The sequence below is a fragment of the Pongo pygmaeus genome, chromosome 6 (assembly GCF_028885625.2).
Source record: "Pongo pygmaeus isolate AG05252 chromosome 6, NHGRI_mPonPyg2-v2.0_pri, whole genome shotgun sequence".
Lineage (NCBI taxonomy): Eukaryota > Metazoa > Chordata > Mammalia > Primates > Hominidae > Pongo > Pongo pygmaeus.
The window spans coordinates 105,824,293-105,846,239 of NC_072379.2; the positions used below are offsets into that span (position 1 = coordinate 105,824,293).

The following is a 21,947-nucleotide window of genomic DNA, read 5'->3' on the forward strand; positions in this document are numbered from 1 at the left end:
TAGCATAATAAAGCTGTTTCCACAAAGTATATGTACAATATTATCATAGCTTTACAGTAATATCTTATACATGATTTTAAAAATCAGTATTTATTAAGATAGGTTGAAAAATAATTTTGTGTATAAAGCAAACACATACTTCAAATAACATTAATAAATACTAAGAGCTAGGTTTCCTTTATTCATGTTACATAGGTTTTAATTATAAAGTTTTAACTTGAAAAGGTCAGAATAAAGCCATATTTGCACATTTCTTTCACTCATGTCTTTAGGCTGACTCTGATTTCCAACAAGTCTTTAAAATAAAAATGTCAGCATTTCAATTTTTACAAATCAATACAAACATCATGAAAATTTTGAAAATATCAATAAAGACATTTAAAGCAGGCTAGACAGAACACAATCTTTCCTTGCTTGTGGTGCTTTGGAGTAATGATTAAAGAAAATGGAAAATACATCATTTAGTGTTTTTTAATAATTTTTACCCTTCTGAGATTTACCTGTTAATAACTCTTTAACATGTATTTTGTTTAGTGTGTAAAATACACGTTTTTAGAAACCGCTAATTGATAAAAGGACTTGTTAAAATCTTTAAATAAGTGAGTAATAGTCACTTAGAATTATTCTAAAACACAATCTAGTATATTAAAGCTCATACTATAAGTCAAGTTTTCAAGAACATCATTTAACCATTAGCTTTCTTCAGGTCTCCTAAATTATTATCTTCCTATTTATAAAATATTTCAAAAATGACCTATAGAGAAAAATTAAGCACAAGCTACTCCAGAGTCACAGACGGACTTGAAAGTGTTGCTTTTTTAATAATTAACAATACAGTTCACCTTAGACATAATATATGGAGACAAACAAGGTTCAGCCATTTCTTTTAAATGTCTAGTAGAAAAATAGCAAAATGAATACATGTTATCTATGTGTAAGCAGTCATCAGTGATTATATCATAAAAATTCAGTTTTTAATACAGCTCCTCCCTGACTTTTTAATGCAAAGATATTAATAGAACATTTGTGACATGTTGGAGGGCTTCAGCATTCTTATTCTGTCATTAGCTTTGCTATAATTTACTACCATCCACACTGTATCAAATTACACGTTTAAATAAGTATGAAATATGTATGATTTGTCCTCCAATAATTTGCTCAATAAACTTAATTAACTTGAGGAGCTATAGTTCATGTGTTTTAAACTGAATGTACAAACAAAAAGTCATACAAACAATGAAGGCCAGAATCAAAGACTGTTCAAAAGAGTTAACTCCTTAGTTTATTTTATAATCATCACATTTTCATTGTATTCTTTTCCAAAGTACTAAATAACAATTTGTAAACTGTCCAAATTTGAGGCAAGAAGAATTTAAAATTAAGTAAAAAAAACTTCATAAAATAGTTACCTTTGTTACTGATTGGTGCAACTTATACAATGAATTCACTACTGCAACATTTCTTCTCTGTCCTTCAGTAAGAGGCCCAATCACCTGACTTGCATCTCCTTGTGTGGAGAGCTGTAAGAATTCAATATCAAAAGAATGTGTCAAAATGATAATTCTCTCTCTCTCACATACACACACACACACACACACACACACACACACACACACACTTCTTTAACCGGGGAGAAGTTCATGCCCCTCTGACAAAGAGAATGTTAACTGGAAATATTCAGGTCAAGTTAAAGCTTTGGACTTGAGGTAAAGCCAGCAATCTGTGTAGAGAAAACACCATGGATGTGGAAGCACAATTGGTCTTGCACGGGAAGAACAGCTCCATTAATACTTCACAGCTGATGGACTCTTGAGGCAGGTGTGACCCAAATGTCCCATGTGTGCTATTATTTTGATATAATAACATAGTAATCCTAAGGAATACCTTCTGGCAACTGCCAATTGGGCTCTTTCTATTCAAATGCTCAGAAATAAGCCCGCAAAAAAAGGGAGAAGGAAAGGAGAGAAGAGAGAGAGGGGAAGGAGAGGGAAAGGGGATGGCTAGACAGAGGAATAAATAAAAATAAATCTAAATCCCATGTATATTTGACAGGCATCCTAATATACTAATGAAATGAATCATGCAAAGAGGGTATTACTATGACTTTTTATAGATTAAAAAAAGCCCAAAATTATACTGTGTATAGATGATCAGTAGAAGTGGTATTAAAAACTTTCTACACTTGACCTTTAATTTACTTCTAAATTCATGAGTTTTAGGGAAACGGACATGGAATGCTTTATTGAGTTAATCTCTTAACTGTCATGGTTCAAATTTAAGAAAAAAAATATTTCAACCATTCTCATATTGATCAGATTTTAATTCAATCCTTTATAATAATTATTATTTAAAGATAAATTAAACTTGATCAGGACATAGAAAGCATAACTAGGTTAAACAACTCCAATTTATTTTGACTTTCCTCATGGACATAGATAATCACAATTGCAATCAAGCTGTGTTCTAAGGTGGTGGCCTGAAAATATATTTATTTTCCTGTACAACTATGTTAAAAAGATAATGCTTAAGCACTTAGAAGAGCCCACAAAATCCAACTTAATCAATAATGTGGTGAACTAATACTAACAGAAGCTCTGACCTCCCAAGAGAAAGCAAATGATGGGCTCTGTGCCAAGGTGAGGAGATGGAGAGGCTCCTGAAAAAGGCACTTTGGAGGTGTAAGTGGCCATGTTGAGTGGCATCCGTGGACATGGCAGACTCGGGGCAGGGGGGGTCAAATGCTAAACATACATCTGACTATAATGGGCATTTAAAAGTTACAAGCTCTAGCTGTACAATTTTAAAAATCCAATTTCTTACTTCTCTTGAGATTCTCTCCAATCAATTTTGAAGAACAAAGAAACGGGAAAGGGGAAGAATTTTTATGTTATTTTATTTCAATTTGTTTTGTGTGTTCAGTATTTAATGAGGAGATATGCTTGCTGCTAGAAAAGGGTGGAGATCCTTTATTATTGAGGACTGATCATATTTTGGGGGTTTCAAAGTATAGACAGGTCCAAGTCACACCCACTAGGATGCTATAATGAGGAAGACAGGTAATAACAAATGCTGGCCAGGATGTAGAAACACTGAACCCTCATACATTGCTGGTGGGAATGTAAAATTGGAGGAGCTGCTTGGAAACAATCTGGTCTTTCCTCAAAGGTAGATACAGAGTGACCATGTGACACAGCAGTTCAACTCCTAGTGATATATACGTATATATATGAGAAATAAAAACATATGTTTACATAAAAATCTGTACACAAATATTCATAGCAGCATTTATTCATAATAATAAGAAAACAGAAACAACCCAAATGTCAACCAACTGACAAATAAAATGTAGAATATCCATGCAATGGAACATTACTTAGCAACACAAAGGAATAAAGTTCTGATACATACTACAACATAGGTGAATTCTGAAAACATTATTCTACATGAAAAAACCAACCGCAAAAGCCACATATTAAATGGTTACATTTATATGAAATATCCAGATCAGGCAAATCTACATGGGCAAAAGTCGATTGGAAATTGCAGTGGGGCAGTGGGGTATATGAGGAGTGAGTGCTAACTGGTATGAGGTTGCTTATTAGGGTGATGAAATGTTTTAAAATTGACTGTGAATATACTAAAAACCACTGACTTGTACACTTTAATTGGTGAGTTATATGACATGTGAATTATATCTTAATAAAACTGTTTTTTAAGAAAGTATAGAAAGAATCCCAGGATTCCAAGGTTATCGACTGATGCTCTGAGAACCTTGTGAAAATGAAGGTTAAGAGAAGATGACAAGTTCAAAAGACCTACAAAGCTACATAAAAAGAATTTATAGTTTTGGGTACAAAACATTATTGATATAAAAGAACTAAAAATGAAACGTCATCATGCCAAAAACAAAGAACAAAATAAAAATATCAAAGTGAAAATGTAAGTCTCCAAAAGATTGGAGATGTAAATAATCTGCTGCTTATCCTGATTTTACCACACAGAATATAATCAGTGCAAGTCCAATACTTAAATAAGTGGATGACCTTGTGTCTCTCTCCAACACCACTCTTGTCATAGTTTTTTTTTTTTTTTTTTTTTTTTAGGAAATATAGTCTCCCCTCAGTATACAAGGAGGATTGGTTCCAGGACTGTAACACCCACCCCCCACCTAAATCCATGCATATTCAAGTCCCACGGTGGGCCCTGAGGAACCTGCGTACAGGAAAAGTTGGCTCTCTATATATACAGGTTTTATATCCCGTGAATATGGGTATTTTTGATCTGCCTTTGGTTGAAAAAAATCTGTGTATAAGTGGACCTATGCAACTGTAATCTCAAATTTACAGAAAGTTACAAAAATAAAAACAGGACAAGGAATACTGTATGTTCTCTATCTGGATTTACTGATCATTACATTTTATCTTGTTTGCTTTATGATTTGTATTCTCTCTCTCTCTCTGTCACATACAGAAATGTGCATAATTTGTTTTCTGAATTATACATACATTATGGCCCTTTACCCCTAAATATTTCAATGTGTGTACTTCCTAATAAGGATATCTTCTTACAAAACCACAGTTGTTATCAACTTCACAGATTTACATTGATGAAATACTTTTATCTGGAATCAGCCATGTCTCCAAAGAGTTCTGGTTCCTTTTAGTGGAAAATGGAATTAGAGACAAAGATCTGGGCACTAGGTTTGCTCATTGCTGTTGACCCTGCAATACTTCTTGATTAAATCAATATTCAAATAGATGATCCTTCCAATACAACGGGCTCTCGGTTCCTTGTCCTCTTCTCCTTCAACAATCTTCGGTTCACTCCAACTCATTTATCTTCTTCCATGGTCACACTCTATAATCTTGCCATTATAATGACTGAACTCTCTCTTGAATCTGAGTTCAAGTATGCTACTCTCGGGCTGCCATTTCAAATCTTTCCCTTTGATTTTACTTATTTTTAATTTTAATTTCTGTGAGTACACAGTAGGTAGATATATTTATGCTTCTCTTTTTTTTTTTTTTTTTTTTTTTTTAAAGACAGGCTCTCTCTCTGTCACCCAAACTGGAGGACAGCGGCATGTTCTTGGCTCACTGCAACCTTCACCTACTGGTTCAAGTGATTCTTGTGCCTCAGCCTCCTGGGTAGCTGGGATTACAGTCATGTGTCACTATGCCTGGCTAATTTTTGTATTTTTAGTAGAGATGGGGTTTTGCCATGTTAGCTAGGCTGGTCTTGAACTCCTGGCCTCAAGTGATCCACCTGCCTCAGACTCCCAACATGCTGGGATTACAGGCATGAGCCACCGCACCGGCCGTCCCTTTGATTCTAATTCCAATAATTCAGTAACCCCTTGAGACCTCCCAAATGTACCACCTTCTCATTCTATTTCACAGGAGTCCCTGATACCCATTTCTTTATTTCTTTCCTTTCTGGATTAGATTACATGATTCATTAAAATCAATTTCAGCAGTGAGTGATATCTTTTCAGCAGTGAGTGGTATCTTGAGAGGAAATGGGATCCAGTGCAACTGTGGAGATACTGGCTTTAAACTGGGGCCTGGAGTGTTCATTAGTTTTCAGAGAGCAAGCGGGGCAGGGTATTAAGAATACATATATTCATGGTCACGTAGGAAAATTCTAGTCCTGGGTGAAACCAAGTCAATACCTGAGTGTGAGAAGCTGAATGAGCTTCTCACTGGTTGGACTTTAAATCTATGATCACTAAACCCAGGTGGGTTCTTGGTGTTGCCTGTCAATACTGTTAAATATCCCATTCATGCTCCTAAGCCCCTACGAGATTGTTCCTCACCTTCTCATTTCTCTAATCTCTGACACCTCCTTCCCTCCTCCTTATTCTCAGTTGATGACTTTGCTGTATATTTCACTGAAAAAAATAGAAGCAATCAGAAAACTCCTGTTCCCAGAATGTCTGCCATCCCTACCACTTGCTAGCTGAGTGACTTGTAGCTTCAATTTCTTAATCTGTAACATGGAACTAATAATACAGTTTATACCAAAGTATGCTATGTAAACTGTAAAATGCCTTAAAAATGGTAATACCACATATTTCTATCTCCAGACAATTCTATGTCTTATTCATATTTTCTTTTCACTTTTCCTTTGCTTGGTTCCTTCCCCCAACCTCTAATCTATCTCAGTACTGGCTAGGGACCAAAGGAACAGATTAGCATTTAGGAATGAGAACCAAATGCTACTGAAGCTGCCTGGAGTTACAGAGTAGGTTTTGCTCCATTTGGGTTATGGTAACAAAGCATCTTGTATAAAGTAGGCACCTCAACTACTTCATAAACCTCCACCCATCTTCAGCCACTTTAACCTTTACTATCTCAAGCCATTTCCTGTAAGGTCCTTAAAACTGACATCACTAATTCATGTACATGTTCAGCAAGGCGTCTCAAAGTAGAAGATGCTTATTACATATGGTTGTTTTTCAAAGCCTATCTTATTTGAGATGAATAAAATTGTACCAAGGTGCAAAAATACAGCTTTGGCTGTAAAGCACTGAGAATGAGGGAACTAGAAAAGTGGGAGCAATAAGAGATTCAACATTGTAAAATAGGAGAAATGTACATACTGATTAATCATGTTACACTATTCCAGTACAATCTGGAAAGACGTTAGAAACAAGAAGAGTTGCATTTGAGTTTATTTTTAAAACACACACACAAATACACACACACATGCACACACACACAAGGAATGAGAGGAAATCCAAATGCTAAACAAATCCTTAAATAAAAATTAAAATAATTCTTATGTGCAAATGACAAGATACACTATTTTTTAAAATTTAATTATCTGAACAAAATATTCTTCAGAAATTCTAATTCTGTATATCTGCTCATTAGGAACAGCATGTGAATTCAATGTGTGAGAAACAACTGATGAGACTAGATAACTGAAACAATAAACTACACAGTTATAATAACATGAAGAATGTTTTTATGTAACTGTTAATCTGCAGATGAAATGACCAAAATCTCCCTAATCATCATGCCTGAGGACTAAAAGTAAAAGAAATAAAACTGGCAATTCAAGGGATGAGTTGGATGACAACTTTAAGTTTCTATTAAGAAAATCTAAGAATTATTTGTGGGGAGTTATAAAGTTGATGACTCCGAAAAATGTCTAAAAAGAACAAAATAATATATTATAGATTACTTATAAATTACAAAAGGGTAAGTAAGTGACTTTCCAGATACTATGGAAACACTTCTAGTGGTCTATTTATGCCCACTCCCATGCATATAGAAGACATCAATAATCAATTGTGGCCCTGTTATGGTCTCTCAACATTGCACTCCAGGCAGTGACTACAAATCGCTAAGACTTGACCCAGGGCATAAAATCTATTAGCAATTCCTGATCTACATCACATCAGTTTTTTAGATATACAGTTCAATGATCCTCTAGTCACGAGATACTAAGGAGCAATATATTCCAAGAGCCTCAAAATTGCCATACCCTTATATATGTAAGAAAATATTGTAGGAAATATATTGTAAAAAAATTCCAGACAATGGAGCGGGGCGTGGTGGCTCATACCTATAATCCCAGCCCTTTGGAGGCTGAGGCAGGAGGATCGCTTGAGCCCAGGAGTTTGAGACCAGCCTGGGTAACATGGCAAAACTTCATCTCTACAAAAAATACAAAAATTAGCCGGGTGTGGTGGTGCGCGCCTGTAGGTCCCAGCTACTTGGCAGGCTAAGGTGTGAGGATGGTGTGAGCCCAGGAGGCGGAGATTGCAGTGAGTCAAGATCACGCCACTGCACTCCAGCCTGAGTGACAGAGCCAGATCCTGTCTCAAAACAACAACAACAAAAACCAAAAACGAACCCCAGAAAATGTATCATAAGAAAATAATACAGAAAAGTTTATACAAAAAGATTATATTTATAAAACTGAGAAATCGGAAAACCCTACATGTCGAAGAATAAGGGAATGGATGGTTCTATTAGGCAATTCACATGATGGAACAAACAATGAAAGTAGCTAAAGTTATACTGTTAACTGTAAAAAAAGAAAGCAGATATGTCTATGTAGCAGTTTGCTTTCACAAAAAGACTGGAAAAAAAAAAGCAAAAATGTAAAGAAATAGTATGAAGCATTACATAAAGAGGAAGAATAGTAAAATACTAGTAAAAGGCACTGTGGAATTCCATAAAGTATCTAAAAGGTTTACTTGTAGAATATACTTAGAAATTGTTATACAATATAATTTCATAAATTATAAACATTAAAAGGATACAATCTCCATCTCTGAAAGATTTAAGATAATACGACAAGATAAACTGCTTTGGTTATTGTTTACCTGACCAAAGGAAGGATTTGGGGAAAGATAATCTCATCAAGGTACTTTATAATCTACTGATCTGTGACACAGACAAAAATAATTAATTTTTATTTTATTTTTTGAGACACGGTCTCCCTCTGTCACACAGGCTGAAGTGCAGTGGCATGATCATGATTCACTGCAGCCTCGACCTCCTGATCAAGTGATCCTCCCATCTCAGCTTCCCGAGTAGCTGGGACCACAGGCATATACCACTATGGCCAGCTAATTTTTTAATTTTCTGTAGAGGCAGGGTCCACTTTTTGCCCTCACTGGTCTCAAACTCTTGGGCTCAAGAAGTCACCTTTGGGATCTTCCAAAGATTACAGGTGTGAGCCACTGCACTCAGCCTTAATTTTTATTCATGTTTATTTTTCAAATGCTTTTATCATAGATTACCTGGTTCAGATTAAGGAATATAAGAGTTATGATTAAATATCACTTAGTTTGTTATAACATGTCAATTATCCTATAAAAATGTAAAATTATATGTTTAAATATGTATGTGCTCACAATTAAATTATCAAAGATCCTTCAGGCTAAATATAGTTTGTATAGGCTGGGCATGGTGGCTCACGCCTGTAATCCCAGCACTTCAGGAGGCCGAAGTGGGAGGATCACTTGAGCTCAGGAGTTTGAGACCAACCTGAGCAACACAGTGAGACCTTGTCTCTATAAAAGATGAAAAAATTAGCTGGGCATAGTGGTTCTTGCCTATAGTCCCAGGTCCTCAGGAGGCTGAGGCAGGATTTTTTGATCCCAGGAGGTCAAGGCTGCAGTGAGCTGTGATTATATCACTGCACTCCAGCCTGGGTGACAGACTCTGTCTCCAAATAATAATAATAACAATAATAATACACACACACACACACATACACACACGTGTGTGAGAGAGTTTGTAATACATAAGAAATTATACTTTATGTGGAATCCAGGGTTAGGGTATGTTTTTGAAAATGTATAGTAAAGGACAAATCTGTAGGTTTACACAGCAATTTGTCACTTTCCCAGCACATCAATCTAACTACATTTTGATAATAAATGAAACTAATTTTCTTGAGTGCTAAAACTATCAGAAAATATTTTCAAGAAAATATTCTCACAGTGCATGTCATACTTTTCTGGTTTCATAAATAAGATACACAGAACATGTACCTGAAGAAGGCAAATTCTACTTAGGTTAACCATTGTAAATGTTCACAAGTGTTTGAGCAGTGTTTTTATGCTGTTACATCTCTTCTCTGCTTTTAGTGACTTCATCCAAGCTTAGCAGGGTATACATAGCTGCATTCCCCTTCATTCATTAAACAAACTTAGATTACTACCTCTTTTGATATTTGGTGTTTCGTATTCTTCTTTAAATTTTGGTGATTTTACGAGTCCTTCCCTTATTCCTAGGGTGTAAACTTTCTCTTTTTTGATCTTTTTTTGATACTCTTCCCTCATCTTGGTCTAACTTGCTTTGAAGTGGGAAACCAGAGGACTAACCATGTGAAAGCCGGGAGACTTTTCTATGAGTTATGTGTGTGTGCTTTAGTATATGGACACTGTAACATCAATTCTAGCAGTTCAGAGAATGATTTCGTTGCCTTCTTGGTTCTTAGTTATCTCCCGGACTGTTAAATTTATCAAATATTTGACAACTTAATTTTAAAAAGAGGTTTTTTACTAGCTATTTACAAAATAAAGACAGGTATAATTGAACCACAGAACAGATTCAATGGTAATGTTGTATCTTAACATCAGGCTAAATCTTCACACAAATATGTTATTAAAGAGATGATAGTTTGAGATGCGATCCAGTTTGAACAGTTAATATATAACCAAAAAGTAAGAAACAAAATCATGTCTTGTTTATGCATGAGAGATGAGCATGAACAACAGACAGGAATAAAATACAGCTTTGTAACTCAAAACTCTGTTGCTCAAACACCACCAATTCCTACTACACAAAGCCCCTTTCTCAACCTAACTTTCTCATTAACTTTCTCTAGATTTCCCATGCTCCTGTCAAAACCTCCACCTGGCAATACAGGAGATAAGAAATGCAAACACAATTTGCTAAGAATGAATCATCTAATCAAATCTATTATCCTCTCTAAGAGCTTTTATTTTTCCTGAACGGGTCTTAAGCTTTTGAACAGCAGACAGAATTTCTACCTACCCATGACCTAAACACTGGCCTTGTTAATTAAATTTAGAGTCATAAGTCTGCATATTTTTAATTATTTGAAAAAGAAAGAACTGTTCACTTTCAGGTATGCTGAGCTTTTCCCACTTTCCAATAATGAATACTGTAAGTAATTTATTAACAACTTAATCCTTCATATCTACATGAAATGTAGAGAATAAGGCTTCTTTGATTTATAGTAATTTGATTATAGTACAAACTAAACTTCAAACTACAGAATTTCAAAAAAGAATGACAGTTTATTACTTTGAGGGATACAGAATAACTAAAATCCCAGCCTCCTAGTATTAAGGCCTAATTAATCAATACAATTTAAAAAAAATAATTGGGGTAAGGCCCGGGCATGGCGGCTTACACCTGTAATCCCAGCACTTTGGGAGGTTGAGGTGGGAGGATCGCTTGAGGCCAGGAGTTCGGGACCAGCCTGAACAACATAGTGAGATCCCCACCTCTATTTTTAAAAAATAATTTAAAAAATGTAATTAAATCTATAATCTTACATGCATTATTACTTTTCGTAGTAAGAAATTCTTTGTTGTTTTTTTGAGATGGAGTTTCGCTCTCGTTGCCCAGGCTGAAGTGCAATGGCACGATCTTGGCTCACCACAACCTCTGCCTCCCAGGTTCAAGCGATTCTCCTGCCTCAGCCTCCTTAGTAGCTGAGATTACAGGCATACACCACCACGCCTGGCTAATTTTGTAGTTTTAGCACAGATGGGGTTTCTCCATGTTGGTCAGGCTGGTCTCAAACTCCCGAACTCAGGTAATCCGCCTGCCTCGGCCTCCCAAAGTGCAGGGATTACAGGAGTGAGCCATAGCGCCTGGCCTAAGAAATTCTTTATATATAGTCCAACAATAATATTCAGTTCAGCTAAAGTCCTAATAATAAAAAAGTGTATTACTGAACTCCAAGTTAATTAGGTTCTTTCTGTTTATTGGTTTTAATATTAATGTTTATAATGTAAAACCAGGAAAAAAGGTTCATTACCTGATTGAAAGCAGGAATTCAGTTTGCAAAACATGGCACTATATCTGTCATTCTATGATTGTGTTTGCCATAAATGGCTATAACTGTTTGAGAAAGCATCTCAAGAGAAGTAGTTTTAAAGGATACAATTCCAACGTGGCTTGACTGACCCTCTTCCCCACCACAGTCTCTCATTTTGATAGTGGATTTGTCCATTTCTCTCTATAATTCTATCCACTTGTGCTTTATTAGTCTGAGGCTGTCTTGTAAGGTATATCATAATTCTTTGCCTTCCTAGTAAATTGTTCCTTTTCTCAATATGTGACCTTCACAATCCCTAATAATGCTTTTTGACTTAAAGTCTATTCTGTCTAATGTTAATATCGTTATGTCAGCATTCTTCTGATTAGTATTTGCCTGAAATATTTTTTCTCCATTCCTTTACTTTCATCCTTTATCTGTCCTTATATTTTAGGTATGTCACACGAAGCTGAATTCAGCCATTGATTCTATGCAAACTGAAAAATGTCAGTGGTCAGTTTAGTATATTTATATTTATTGTGATCAGTGATGTATATGTTGGAATTATTTTACTACCTTATTATAAACTTTCTCTTATTTGTCATGATTCAATTTTTGCTTCTTTTGTTTCTGTATATTTTTCAGCCTTTTACTCAACTGATAGTTTCCTTTTTTACCCTTTTCCATTAACTTAATTCTAAGTTATATATTCTATTTCTATTCTTTCAGTAGTCATAATTAAATTGTTAATATTATATTCAATTTAGACCCGACGCGGTGGCTCATGCCTGTAATCCCAGCACTTTGAGAGGCCGAGGCGGGGGGCTCACGAGGTCACGAGATTGAGACCATCCTGGCTAACTCGGTGATACCCCGTCTCTACTAAAAATACAAAAAATTAGCCGGGTGTGGTGGCGGACGCCTGTAGTCCCAGCTACTCGGGAGGCTGAGGCAGGAGAATGGCATGAACCCGGGAGGTGGAGCTTGCAGTGAGCCGGGATTGTGCCACTGCACTCCAGCCTGGGCGACAGAGCAAGACTCTGTCTCAAAAAAAAAACAAAACAAAATTATATTCAATTTAAGTGAATATATCTATGGCTTTACAATCCTTCTGAACAATGACATGCATTTTAAAATGCTTTAAAATCCATCACTCTTTCCTCATTTTATACCTTAATGCGGACTTGTATTTTAGTTTCATCTTACTTCTATGTTCCATGTTAGTCACTATTATTTCTTATTTTATGCAATTAAAGATTAGATTTACCTATATGTTTATCAATGTTTTGTGCTCATTATTACTTATTATTACTTCCTGCATTCTAATCCTTCCTTTTTGCATTAGATTTCCTCCTTCTGCATTCAACCATTAAATAGCTTCCCTCTCATTCTGAGTGAAGGCCAAAGCTGTTACTATAGCCTGCTAGAGCTGGCAGGATCTAGGATTAAGGTTACATAGTTTCAAGGATGTCAGACTGGGTCACAAGGAATTCTGGAAAAGCAAGAGCATTTAATCAGTTTTAAGTCTGTCAGTATTCAAGAGTCCAGGCTTATAAGCAAGAAGATCTGGGGTTGAAGGTATCACTTTATGGCGGTATAACCAAAGTCCAGAACACACAATGCTTCAGTAATTGCCAGGCTGCTACTGCCTTTTTAGGCACTTGGACTTGCCTCTTCAGTCCCATTCATTGTGATCAGTCCCTCTGAATACTAATGAAGTTATTCCTTCTTGTAAAATCTTGCATATGGTAAAAACTGAAACAGAACTGAAAGGCATAAAATTTTTCAAAAAGTTCTCTCTCCGGTTCTTAGCAAAGATAGTACTCACACGTGCTTTTTTTTTTTTTTTTGAGACAGGACCTCCTTCTATTACTCTGGCTGGAGTGCAGTGGCCACGATCTTGGTTCGCTATAGCCTCCACCTTCTGGGCTCAAGTGATCCTTCCTGCCTCAGCTTCCCAAGTATCTGGGATATCAGATATGTGCCACTACATCCCGTTAATTTTGGTATTTTCAGTAGAGATGGGGTTTCGCATGTTACCCAAGCTGGTCTTGAACTCCATGGCTCAAGCGATCCACCTGCCTTGGCCTCTCACAGTGCTGGGATTACAGGCGTGAGCCATGTCACCCAGCCTCACATATGTTTTGAATTACCAAAAGTGAACATAAAAAATCTAGACCCAAGAAAAGAAAGATGTTACACACACACACACACACCCCCGCCCCATACACATACACACACACACACCCCTTTACTCCTTCATTTTCTCCAAACTTCCAAAATATATACTACATTTAGTTTTGGTAATGTTATGTTAGACAGTTGATGTTTAAACTGGAGAAAAGTGGCTGTTTGGTAAAATTAATTGTTTACTGTGAATTTTAATATACTGTGACTGTATATGTGTGGGACTGTTTCTCTTTCAATGTTCCATTTTTCTATACTTGTGCTAATACTTTATACTTCATTATCTTAACTAGAACTTTTTTTTTTTTTTTTGGTAGAGATGGGATCTCACTCAATTACCCAGGCTGGTCTCCAACTCCTGATCTCAAGTGATTCTCCCTCCTCAGCCTCCCAAAGTTTGCTGGGATTTACAGGCGTGAGACACCACACCTGGCCTTTACTATAACTTTATGAGTCTTCTTATCTAGTAGAGCAAATCGCTCTGCATTGTTCCTCTTCTTAAAAAAGTGTCTTGATTGCCAGGTGTGGTAACTCATGCCTGAAATCTCAGCTACTGGGGAGGCTGAGGCAAAAGGATCCCTTGAGCCCACGGGTTCCAGGCTGCAGTGAGCAAGGATCACGACACTGCATCTAGCCTGGGCAACACAGCAAGACTCCATCTCTTGAAACAAGTGTCTTGGTTATTCTTGACACTTCTGCATTTCCATAAAAATTTAACAATCAATTGATCAAATTTTTTTCAAGTTAGAATTTTTATTGGAATTACATCAAATCTACAGATCATTTTCAGAAGAATCAACCCCCTTACAATACTGAGTCATCTAATACATGAACAGTATATATACCATCATTTAAAAAATTCTTCTTCAGTTTCTCTCAATACAACTTATAGTTTTCAGTGTAAAGTCTTGCCCATATTTTGTTAAATTATTCCTAGAATTTGAAAATATCAAATTCTGGAATTTGATATTTTCTGCTGCCACTGTAAATAGCCTTTTATAAAGTAAATTCTATTTTCTGTTTGTAGCTGGTAGACAGAAATAGTTGGTTTTCAGTGATACCTTGTATACAATGATTTTACTAAAAATCATAATTCTAGAATATGCTTTTGGCTTTAATCGTGTTCTCTATTGGTTTTTTGTGTTTAATTTGATTGTTTTCTGCTCTCATCTTTATTATTTCCTTCTTACTATGTATTGTGGGTTTAATTTGCCCTTTTTTTTTCTCTTTTTAGTTTCTTAAGGTAAAAGATTAGATCCTTGATTGAGATCTTTTTTCCTCCCCAATAAAAGTATTTAATGATTTGAATTTTCTGAGTTAGCTGCATCCTACAAATGCCTATACATTTGTTCTATTTTCATTTTTATTTAGCTTGAGATATTTTTTTAAAATATCCCTCTTTGGCCTATAAATCATTTAAATGTTTGCTGTTTAACTTTCAAATACCTGGGGAATTTTCCAGGTATCTATCAGTTATTTGGGGAGGAAGAATCACAGCCCTCTTTAAAATCTGTTAGAGCATTTTCCCAGAAAAATTCTGTGAAAGGAAAATAAATGTTGGGGCCCCAAATCACTAAGCTAAAGGGAAGAGTCAAGCTGGGAACTGCTTATGACAAACCTGCCTCCCATTCTATTCAGTCACCCCTCTGCTCACTGAGATAAATGTATATCTGATTGTCTCCTTTGGAGAGGCTATTCAGAAACTCAAAAGAATGCAACGATTTATTTCTTATCTACCTGTGATCTGGAAGCCCCCTTCCCGCTTTGACTTGTCCGCCTTTCCGGATGGAACCACTGTTCATCTTACATATGTTGATTGATGTCTCATGACTCCCTAAAATGTATAAAATCAAACTGTGCTCTGACCACCTTGGGCACGTGTCATCAGGACCTCCTGAGGCTGTGTCTCTGCAAGTCCTCAACCTTGGCAAAATAAACTTTCTAAATTAACTGAGATCTGTCTCAGATATATGGGGTTCACAATTTCAAAAATATTTTGAGAAATATTTTTGTTTTCATAAAACTTGCAAATGGAACTAAGTTTTGTAAGTTTTATAATTTCCTAGGATCCACAGATCCCCTAAACCCATTCCCATTGCTAGATTATCAATTCCTGTCCTAAGATATTGAATATGCTAAGAAGATTTTCTAAGACATAGAGAAAGAGAAAGAGGATTTTTCTTAATTCCCATTACAGCGAGAATCTTTCCATGTCACCATTTTTGCTTTTAGATATGTCTCAGAAAGTACTCTAAACTGGCACAACCTAATACTACTGAGTTGAGTAAAAGCTGCTCAAAAGTGTGCTACATGTCTGATATAGCAAAGGATAATCAAAGACAATCCATAGCTTCTAAGATTCAAACAAGCTTGCTTATACTCAAATGCAGAGTTTTAGTTTGCATCCTAATTTTTAAAAGGAAGTCTTCTCCCTCATTCTGGGTTTGTGCCTAATACGTGTGTTGGGGGAGGGGTAGTTACAGTTGCCCCATTAATCATGCCTCCCTTCATACCATTACTACACGTCTCCAATTCAGAACCCTATCTAATGCTGGTAGCTGGCGTCACACTGGGATACTGCAGATGTAGTTCCTGAGCATGTTTTGGCCTTAGTTCCATTTGCAAGGCAATCTTGCTGTTTGTCACACTAGGTTGATACCTATAGCGGCCCTGGGCAGTAAATGCAGGTTTTCTTTAGATCTTATTATGAGTACAGCTATATCTTTAATGTGATATGTATTTGTATGTGGGTGTACACTAGGAAGGAGGGTGCTCTGAGTAAACCACAGCCTAACCTTGACTAAATGTTGACAATTTTATCTCCCAGAAATATAATTTCAAATAGTGTAATTTTTAAGCACACATGAAGGAATTAAATTATAGTCCATACCTTGGAACAGGGTAAGATTAAAAGCTCTACTTGATCACTAATATGCTTCAACAGATATAAAAGCTCTATAGTGTTAGGACTTCCAATCCCAGTAAAAAACTGACTATGTAATTGACCAATCCTCTCAATGAGAACATCTGGAAAAACTAAATAACAAATTTCAAAAATCTTCTTGATGGTATTGAAGTGATAACATGGCAAGTAAAAAGTTATTCAATTGCTCAATTGAATTCAAGATTCAATTGCTCAATTTCTTTTCAAACTTCTAATACTAATATTTTCTAGGGTGGGTGTGGAGGATTCCATTTACTCAGAGACTAAAAAAACTTCATATTCTGGAATGAAGAAAAAAATTTTTAAATGAGAAAGATAAAAAAATAGAAAAGAGAAAATGTTTGAATATTATATGCCTGTGGTAACGAAAAGAGGTTTAGGAAAATAAAGATTAGAAAATGTGATAAGAGGTCAACATATATAATTTAAAAGCCATATAGGAAAAAGGCTTATGATTTTTATAGTAATATTAGCATTAACTGAAATCATTAATTAAATTACCGTAGCAATGAATTTCTCTCTTCTTTGGCAATGAAGGTGGTGTCAAATGACATAAAATTTAACAAAAACACACCATTAGGATTCAAGTAGGGAGCGTACATCTTTGGGAATAAAAATAAAAGCTCAGCCAGGTGTGGTGGAGTTGCCTGTAGTCCCAGCTACTTGAGAGGCTGAGGCAGGAGGATTGCTTGAGCCTAGGAGTTTGGGGCTTTAGAGAACATTGGTCGCACCTGTGAATACTCCCTGCATAACAGTCTCGCAACATAGCGATACCCTGTCTCTAAATATTAAAAATTAAAATTAAAAAAGTTCATGAGCTCTCTTTTTTCATTGTTGCATGCTCTCAATTTGGCTTTATGATAGATGACATAATTCGTCCCAATTCTTCACCCCCTTTGTATCTACATTCTTTGCTATTTAATTTTGCACTGTGGAGGGGTTGTTTTGGTGAGTGAGACTTACGGGAATATTTTCTCTCCTGCACCCCGTCTTCACCACGGGATCAGGCCCAGGATAGGCTGCTGCAGGATTAGAGATACATATAATAGAGCCGAGTTTTAATATGGTTAAGGCCAGCCTAGAACAGCAGCCAGCCAGTCTTGTGAGTAAACCCAGCCAACCTCAGTAAAGACACCTAGCTAGCACCCCATATGACCCGAGAAGCATGAGCAATAAATGCTTACTGCGTGTCACCCACGCCAACTGCGGTTGCCGGTTACACAGCATTCTTATGACAACAGATAACTAATACAGACTTTGACCTGCTTTAACTAACAATTTCAAATTTTTTACCTTCTCTTGAAAATATTATTTGTCATTGCTCTCTGTTTTCAATATGATCTACTGACTTAGTCCTGACAGTTCGTCTAGTATTGACTTGCCACAGCCCCCAGAAAATCAAGCTCTTACAGGTCTGAGAAGCAAGTCAGAAAGCTATCTTTTTTTCTTCTGTTTTTGTAGACACAGGGTCTCACTATGTTGCCCCAGCTAGTCTTGGACTACTGGGCTCAAGCAATCCTTCTGTCTCGAACTCTCAAAGTGCTAGGATTATAGGTATAGCCAGTATGTCAGGCCAGAAAGCTATCTTGAAGAAAGGATGAAGTAATCCTAAAATAGTCCAACAAAAGAAGAGAGGTAACAAAGAGTGCCAGGCTATCTAAAGGATCAAGAGGGCCAGGAGCAGTGGCTCACTTTGGGAGGCCGAGGTGGGAGGCTGCTTGAGGCCAAGAGTTCAAGACCAACCTGGCCAACATAGTGAGACCCCCATCTCTTAAAAAAAAAAAAAAAGGATCAAGAGGCTAGCTAGGTAACCTAAAGGGATTGGTGTGTTTGTATCACAGAGAAAGTGCATTTGGTCAAAAAGACACTACTGATTTGTTTCATCTGTTTGCACATAATATAAAAACTCTTCCAAGTGATTTCATATTTCCTTTGATCTTTTATTTTTTTGTATATTAACAACATAAGCTATTCCTATATAACAATATACGGGGTGATAATCCATGTAGATGGCATTAAAATCTCCATTAAATAATACTTTTATTTATTTATTTATTTTGAGATGGAGTCTCGGTCTGTCGCCCAGGCTTGAGTGCAGTGGTGCAAGCTAAGCTCACTGCAACCTCCGCCTCCTGGGTTCATGCGATTCTCCTGGCGCACCAGCACACCTGACTAATTTTTGTACTTTTAGTAGAGATGAGGTTTCACCATTTTGGTCAGGCTGGTCTTGAACTTCTGACCTCAGGTGATCTGCCCACCTCAGCCTCCCAAAGTGCTGGGATTATAGGCATGAGCCACCATACCTGGCCAATACTTTTAAAACTTAAAAAAAAAAAAATTGAACTCATATTTGAGCTCATATGTCTCTATACCATTTAAATATCACACATGTATGTTGTTTTCCATCATAGGAATGTCAAGTCTCCAACTTATAAAATTATATAAAGAATAAAGTGTATATTTACAAAGCCTTAAAATAAAACCTTAGTGTCTAGAACTATTGACCTCATACATAGCTACTGATCTGCATTGAAGTTGAGACCTCCCCTTAAATGTCATTCCTATTATTGTTTCAAATGGTCTGCAACCTAATTAAATGCCAATCTCCTTTCTCACAGTTCATAACATTTGCCATTTACACTAGGATTCTAGATGCCATTCCCTGGAACCATCAAATAATGGTTACTGTTGGAAAATACCCTTCAGTTTTTAAAAGGGATACTTATTAATATATTTGGCTCCAAAGTTGATATCAAAAAAGTTTACAAGCCTATAAATTTTAAAGGTGCCACAACAGTTCCCTTATGTACTAATATTTTAGTTTCCTTTTAACACACAGAGGATAAGAAAAACACTAATTCAAACTTTCCATTGTGGCTAGGTACAGTGGCTCACACCTGTAATCCCAGTACTTCAGAAGGCCAAGGCTACGGATCATTTGAGCCCAGGAGTTCGAGATCAGCCTGAGTAATGTGACAAGACCCCCCATCAATACAAAAAATAAGAAAATTAGCTAGGCATGCTGGCATGCCCAGAGGCTGAAGCGGGAGGATACCTTGAGCCTGGGAGGCAGAAGTTGCAATGAGCCATGATCATGCCACTGTACTTCAGGCTGGGCAAGAGAGTGAGATCATCTCAAAAACAAACAAAAAACCCCAAACTTTCCACTGTAAGGTCTAGTGAACTTTTCTTCTAAAGATCACATTTCAGACTATACAAACAAATCCCTAATATATCACCATTAAATAATTTGTTCAGTTCAATCATAAAATATTATGATATTACACCTATAGTATGTGTGTATTTGAAACATAAAATTCTTAGTAAATTAATTATAACCTCACAATTGCTGTCAAGACAAATAAGAATTTTTAAATGAAAATCTAAAAAACCTTGATCTCATTTTTACAAAAGAGCATCTAGAAAGCTGATATTCACATGACCCATACTAAGTTAAACACATATTGCAGGAACTAAATCCTATTGCTTAGAACTCACATGTGAAGCCTCAATGCTAAATTCCTATTATTTCAAAATTAAACTATGAAATCATCTAACTATACATTAAGAGCACAGAAGTAACATAAACTATTCTACACATAAATAAAATATATTCTGCATGTATTAACATAGTAAATATAGATCTTGATATATTGTAAAATGAATGAGCAATTCACAAAACAATATGTATAACACAATGCAACTTTTCTTAAATAAAAAAGATGTTATGTCTATATACAAGCTACAGATCAGAAATAAAGTATTAAAGGTTGGTGCAGAGGTGAACATGAGAGAGAATACAGTCATGGGTTCTTAGTTTGTTTCTGGTTAGGCCAGTAAAGCCCCTTACTCATTATATGTTTTTGCTTAGCACTAGAGATAGAAACTAAAAACCATGGCTTCAGGCTGCTAAAAGCCTAAAAAACACAAGAGAACAACAACAGTGAAAAATAAGGCGAGCTGGGCAAGCTTGTTTTACAGTCTGGTCTGGATTTGAATGCTAGTGCCAACACCTGCTCCCAGGCATTCCAATTTTAGTAGTCTATATTACTCATGCTATTAACTGTTCTCAGCTTCAATTTCTACATTTTGTAGTGGTGGACAGTAATACTTTCATTTCATAGGATTGTTGTGAAATAAATGAAATAATATATACAAATGGCTTGGCACAATTCCTGATTCACTATAAAGGTTAATGATGGTAGTTATTTTTGTGGCCCAACCTCACTCTTAAAAGTAAATTCTCTGGTACCGCTTTGGATTCAGAAGGACTGAAGGATTTATCCTTACAGAGATTTAGGTTTGTATAACACATACCTTTGGTGATTAGTAACAGAAAAGCCTTAGGGAAAAAAATATTTAATCATAAAAATAATTTCAGATGTATTATTATAAGTATATAATGCACTCTACATACAATTTAATGTTATAATTTACTATATCCCAGAATATTAAAAATCAGCTTGAAAAAACCTTTTATAAGCCTTTCTCCTGATATGAATTAAAGCTATAATTAAGTATACTAAAATGTTTCAGTAGCCAAGAAACTTCTATAACCAATCTTTAGGGAAATACACTTCAGATTCTGAAAAGCTGTTCGATGTACATTTCAGGTTGTATTTGCAAGTCACTCTTTCTGAAAACATGCTTATCTTTAAAATTCTAGCTTTCCTTTATCTCACTGCTTGAACATTCTATTAATGATCTCATTTCCCTTCCTTCCTTCCCTTCCTTCTTCCTTCCTTCCTTCCTTCGTTTCTGTTCTTTTCTTTTCTTTTTTTATTATACTTTAAGTTCTGGGATACATGTGCAGAACGTGCAGATTTGTTACACAGGTATACACATGCCATGGTGGTTTGCTGCACCCATCAACCCGTCATCTACATTAGGTATTTCTCCTAATGCTGTCCCTCCCCTAGCCTCCCACCCGCCAACAGGCCTCAGTGTGTGATGTTCCCTTCTCTGTGTCCACGTGTTCTCATTGGTCAACTCCCACTTATGGGTGAGAATATGCAGTGTTTGGTTTTCTGTTCCTGTGTTAGTTTGCTGAGAATGATGGTTTCCAGCTTCACCCATGTCCCTGCAAAGGACATGAACTCACTTTTTCTTATGGCTGCAGAAATAACGTCACACATCTACAACCATCTGATCTTTCACAAACCTGACAAAAACAAGCAATGGGGAAAGGATTCCCTATTTCATAAATGGTGTTGGGAAAACTGGCTAGCCATATGCAGAAAACTGAAACTAGACCCCTTCCTTACCCCTTATACAAAAA

General features: G+C 36.2%; 1 protein-coding gene across 1 annotated transcript in view; it reads right to left on the minus strand.

The window, feature by feature from the left end:
- Positions 1–21,947, minus strand: part of COG5 (component of oligomeric golgi complex 5) — a 377,356-nt gene that overhangs the window by 54,337 nt on the left and 301,072 nt on the right. Inside the window, exon 15 of the mRNA XM_054494192.2 lies at positions 1,410–1,520. Coding sequence (XP_054350167.1) covers positions 1,410–1,520 — 111 coding nt within the window. The remainder of the gene's footprint in view (positions 1–1,409; positions 1,521–21,947) is intronic.